At 40.8% G+C, this 6,000-nt stretch overlaps 1 protein-coding gene across 1 annotated transcript in view; it reads left to right on the top strand.

Moving 5' to 3' along the window:
- The first annotated feature begins 3,945 nt into the window (after window positions 1-3,945).
- LOC128144066 (collagen alpha-1(XXVIII) chain-like) overlaps window positions 3,946-6,000 on the top strand; it is a 38,824-nt gene continuing 36,769 nt past the window's right edge. The window contains exons 1-2 of the mRNA XM_052792369.1: window positions 3,946-4,102; window positions 4,888-5,456. Of these exons, the coding sequence (XP_052648329.1) occupies window positions 3,946-4,102; window positions 4,888-5,456 (726 nt within the window). The remainder of the gene's footprint in view (window positions 4,103-4,887; window positions 5,457-6,000) is intronic.

Below are 6,000 nucleotides of genomic sequence, written 5' to 3'. Positions count from 1 at the left end.
GGAAGTGACAGTGAGGGCTATTGCTGACACAAGAGGTCATGCTACACCACAGCAGCTGGCATCTCTAAGCCCCAATTCTTCATTCAGTGTCCCTTCAAAGTGACCTTGCAACCTCATGCAGCTCTGAAGCTGTCACAACCTATGCAATGGTAATGGCAGTGCAGTGACAAAGGGGCGTAATATCACTTTGGTTTCCCTTCTTAAGAGTGCTTAAACACAGTCACCTGCAGAAAGAGTGTATCTTTCTTCATGATGTCTCTCATCAAGGTTCTAAAATGGTAAGGAATTTCTTTAAGTATAGCCTATTAAGCTGTGGTTTTAAATAGCTCTCATATGCCCCTTCATTCTTTGAAAAAAATGTTAGGCCTCATTTCTCAGATTGAAATACTGAGATCAGACAGCTGAGAACTCTTGGATTTCAAACAGTGATGGAAAACATCCAAAGATCTGGATATGCAGCAATATTTGTGACCTCAGCTTCAGTTGATGCAACTGTAACATAGCCTTTGTGTTCATTTCAGTCTTTGACTCCTGCAAAGATTACCAATCTTAATGCCAACTACTGTCATGTTGGAAGCACATATGAGCTGGGGTAGCTGGGCCCAACTTAGTCAACTAATTACGCAAGTCTGTAGTGTCATCTCCCAGAGATGTCAAAGATACTTAAATATGTTTAAATAGTAGGTTAATAGAAATGTAATTAATTGTGTGCTGAAGCATCCAATGTCTAGATTCCTTAAGGCAAAATATCAAACTTTTTTATTCCTTTACAAAAAAACCTCAATTGAACTCTAGCAGTAAATTTATAACATTTAAATGACAGCATGAATGTTCCTAATCATAGCTTTTAAGACACTTACTCTATTTAAAATATACATACAGTGTAATGCCATTAAAATGTTGAATAAGCACTTGGTAAAGTTTGTAGTAAATGAGGCAAGAAAGCTTGCTGATAATTTTTATTTTTAAGAGTTATCTCAGATGCATCAATGCATACATATTTTACATTGGTATCATTTAGGTTTTGATAAACCTAAGAACCATAAGAATAGTGCAGGTATTGGGAACATCACAACTTCAGAAGACTGCAAATCTGCAAGTGTACTGTATGGTATGTCACATAGCTGGAATTCTGGACAGAATAACACCATGCATCCCACGCAAACAGATATAAAAATGTGGAGGCCCCACTAAGCTTTTAAAGTTGCACCTGGCCAAAAAAAAAAAGAAAAATTTGTCCTGAGGGTAAACATCATTCATTAATAAAAGGAAATATCCTGAAGCCAAGAACTTGCTACTAAACATACAAGCAGAATAGTTACTTAATTAAGAAATTATTTGCCTGCTATGTTTTAAGGTAGGAATTAGCAGTGAAAATGAAAGAATGACAATGTTTTGCTTATGGGAGGCACACAATCCCAACCATAGTTAACATGCTTTTTCTTGCTAGAATTAGATTTTTTCTCAGTAAGATTTAGGGGCTATGTGAGATTTATTATATCTATTTCAGTTAAACACCATATTATTTGTATTCCCTAAAGGGCAAAAAATTGCCTTTTCATTCCTTGCCTTAATCAAAATCTAAATATGTCAGTGTAAGCATCGAAAAATGAAAGTGGCTGAAGAGGAATAAACATCAATTCTTTCCAACCTTGAAAGAAGATTCTTTCTTACCTGTAACTATAGCACAAATAGCTGTACCTGAGCTAATTTCAGCTTAGGTAAGGATGAGCAGCCATACAATACATAGAGTTGCACTTCAGCCATCCTAGTTCACCAGTTTAGCATTAATTACTGGCAAAGATGGAAAATACAAAACAGGGTTAGAACCACAGCAAATGGCTTCAGCATCCAGCTGTTTTGTCCTACCAGTCCCTCCCACCTACTTAATTTGGAGCCAAAGCTGCATCCTTTCCCCACAATCCCCTCAGCCTCCTTGGCTGTGACTGTCATAAGTGGGCTGAGCTGGTGGACACTTAAGATGGAAAGTTGGACAGCACTTAGCAGTTAGCGCAAGTCCTCTTGTGTGCATGTAGGTGGAAAATGATGGGTCCACAGAAAAAAAAAAGGTATGTATTTCTGTGAAAAAGAGCTACTTGTTTAATATGTTCGCTTGTAATGCAAAAGCTTTCTGAGGATATTTGAAGAATTAGGTGACAAGCTGCAATCACTGGTAAAAAAGACAGCCTTCAGGATCCATAGCCACCTAGCTTGGGTTTTGAAGGCATCATACTATGTGTCAGTCTTGTTCTCTGTTACAGTGTTTGAAAGGATAGGTGTGACAGACAAGCCTGGAGAAACTGTATGGCTTTCAGACTGGTCTGTCTTTTTTGACCTCCTCATGCTGGGCAATCTCACCAGCAACTGAAATTTCAGTTGGCCCAGTCCATGGGACAGTAAATATCTTTCTACTACAGCAGTAACAGGAATCCCTCACTACGAGGAGATTCATTTAGGTCTGAAAGGGATCCTACAGACATGGACTGCTATGACGATGTTGAAAACATGATGCCTAGTACCAAAAGCTGCCTCACCAAAGCATGACAGATGTGCAGAAGTATGGGGGTGAAAGGTGTGTAGTAGTGATGGGAAAAGAGAGTGAACACAACTGGGCTGGTGTGTAGGGAAGTGTGCTGGGGTGAGAACAGTCCTCTTCCATACATGTGCAAATATGGATGAGGATTTATGTGTGGAAATGGCTGTGGGGGATTAAACCTAGGATGCATGTGCATAGCTCGAGGAGGGGGAGAGGAGTGGGTGGGTGCCAAGAAGGGGGAGCCAGGATTGCCGTTCTTCCCCTTTCTCCTTGCCTCTGTCTGCTGGCCCCTCCTGACACATGACACCGATTCTCCCAGGAGCTTGCAGCCCAAATTCTCCCTCCTTTCCTCACAAAGCATCCAGCAAAGGGAGGACAACGCAGCTGCCAGCGAGCCCAGGACAGCATCCTGCAACTCTGCAGAGCCTTTTGCTTAGGAACATCGAGGTAAGGACCCCCTATCCTCTCTCTGTCTGTGGGCACCAGAATTCCTGCCCTGAACTAGCAGGAGCTGAGAAACCCTGGAGACATGGCTGTGTTAGGGACTTCTGTGAGATGCTCAGTCCTAGCAGGTTCCTTCTTGCCACTGAGCTGCCCTTTTGCTACATGTTGTGCCTACCTAGGGAGAGCTTGCAGGGAGATGACAATGAAACTGAAGTGGGGCAGGACTGACTTGTCAGTCCCTGAGCAGCCTGCAAGCTCCGGGTGTGTCTGTGAGCCCAGAACAAACAGCTCCGGTCCCTGCAGAGGGAAAAAGTCCTATCAATAGGTAACTATCGAGCCTGGGCTCAGCAGTCTGGGCCCACATGTCCTGAGGGTTGCACAGCAGGTACATTCATGCCTAGACAGCACCCTCAGGCCATGACTGTTCCTCTGTAGGACTGCTGAGGACCCGAGGCCTGTGATAGCAAGAAGTATGCAGGACCCTCTGTTCTTAAGTAAAGAGAACAGGGGAAAACTCGGGTCTGCCTCTGTACCTCCTTTTCTCCATGCCAGCTCTGGAAAAAGCAGTTTTAAAAAAAACAGCCCTATGAATTACACTTGGGATTGACACTGCATCTACATGGGTACAGCCAAGGTTAAGAAGTGCTGGTTGTACAAACACTACCAGGCAGTGAGAGAGAACTGAAGTATGTTTGTAAAATGTCTGTCTCCAGTTTGTCATGTGCTAGAACCATACGCGCTATGCTTGAAAATCACTCCAGTATGCCCCTGTTTATTATTTGTTACATATTTTGGAGAAGATCTTACCAAAAGAATATAAAACCAGCTCATTTTTAGGGACTGTATTTTAAAATACCTGCTAAGCAACCTGTTGAAGCAAAATTGAATAATGTTTTATTGTTCTCGTGCTGCTGTACTTCTGTATTATTATTTGTGTTGTTTAGGAAACAGAAAACAAACAAATGATGTTCTTCAGATTTTGGTGGCTTTTGTGGATACTTGAACACCATGAGTTTTTAGCAGAAAATCTCAGGGAAGAAAAAAGATATGGATTGAGAAGACCAAAACCTAAACACATTCTTTCAAATACTGTAGAAAAATATCCCAGCCCAAGTGATCAAGGTGAATATTGTCATTTTAAAACAGGTGTGGGGGTTTTGCCCTGATTAATTTATTTGGATTCTGGACTACATGGCTAACTTGCCCTCTAAGATATTGCTTATAATCAGCCAGGCTTGCCTCATCCTACATTTTCACATGCCTTAGTTTTGCACTTTTATCTTTTTACTCCCATCTTTTCCCTCCCCTTTTGTGTATTTCAGAAAAGGCGATTGATTCTTGGCTTTTTTATGATATGGCTTGTTACTGTCACAAGAATAATAGCCCATATAACTGTATTTCTATAGAATTAATGTTATCAGTAGTTCAGAAAATTAATACTCTGCAGATCCTGCTTTTGGAAACTTTTATGTCACTGGATGTGAGTGTCAGTACCAGGGACAAAATCTAGCTCTGTCAGATCATATTCCAGTGTCTTATTCAGTAAGACTTATTTTCCTGTAGATGACTTCCACCTTCCCAGTCCCCATCCTGGTAGGATATTCAGTGAAATACCAGGCAAGAGGACAGAATGAATGTATAAAACCAGTACAACATTCCTCATTTCATACTACATGACATCACCTCACCTTCAGCCTCTTATTCCTTGGGGCATCTGTTCTGGAGCAAATTCCTCAGCCTCTATATGCTCTATCTTCATGAGGGTCTCACACTTGTGATCACAGATGTTTTCAAAAAATTCCACAATTGCAATCCCACTTTTGAAGCCTAAAATACATGTAAGGGTAAGGGTAGAATGAGATTTAGTATGAAATCACTCCACTCACCTACCTACCTATTTATTCTAGATGAAGACTGCATTCTGGAAATTGCTTTTTTACTGGACAGCTCTGAAAGTGCTAAGGACTATAATCATGAACAGCAGAAAAAATTTGTACTGGCAACAGTAGACAGAATGAAAAGTCTGCAGCTTAGTTCTGGACGTACCCTTAGCTGGAGGATGGCCTTACTTCAGTACAGCAGCACTGTTTTCATAGAGCAAACTTTCCATGACTGGAAAGGTCCTGAAGCATTCAAATCCCACATTGCTCCCATAACCTACATAGGTCATGGCACCTACACAACTTACGCTATAACTAACCTCACACAACTCTATATGACTGAAGGGACTCTGGGTAGTGTGAAAGTAGCTGTGCTCTTCACTGATGGAGTGGACCACCCAAGAAACCCAGATATTTTTGCAGCTACAGCTGATGCTAAACACCAAGGAATTGTATTTTTCACAATGGGAATGACCAGAGTGGCTGAGGAGGTTAGTAATGCTGCCAAGCTCCGGCTCCTGGCCAGTGTCCCAGCATCCAGGTTCGTTTTCAACCTCCAGGAGAAAGAAACTGTGGAGAAGGTTCTCAAAGAAATGGTATGTATGATAAAGAATTTGAAATAGTTATAGGAACATATGTAAAAAATGGTCTTATTTCCAATATTTTGAAACGTTTATGCTATTGAAAAAAACTGTACTTTTCACATGCTAAAGCAGGCCACTTATTAATAAGACCACTGTGCCAAAGTACAGGTTTCCTTTCTCTCCCCACCATTCAGATCTTGCCAGCTAAAATATTTGAAGTTGGAAACTGAATTAAAGAGACTTGTTGTGAAGTTATTTTTATCTCTGTTTTTCCTCCTAAGAAAGGTATTTTAAACCTCCTTTATTAAAAAAACAACCAATTTTTGACATCCTAGTGCTTTCTTCTGTAGCAAGTAGGAATGTGAGATTGCCTTTTGTACCAAAAAAGATGCAGCTCTTGCAGAAGTGAAAATAAATTTTAGACCTTAATGGAGATATGTCAATTTAGATAAAATCTGAACTTGGCCATAGACATCTTTAAATTTCCATGGAAAACCTACCACATAATCAAGAAGAAATGTGTAAATTGAGCTTGAAGTTTTGCTTGGGTGCCTCT

This window comes from Harpia harpyja, chromosome 7, assembly GCF_026419915.1.
Source record: "Harpia harpyja isolate bHarHar1 chromosome 7, bHarHar1 primary haplotype, whole genome shotgun sequence".
NCBI lineage: Eukaryota > Metazoa > Chordata > Aves > Accipitriformes > Accipitridae > Harpia > Harpia harpyja.
This window is presented reverse-complemented; position numbering and strand designations above follow the sequence as displayed.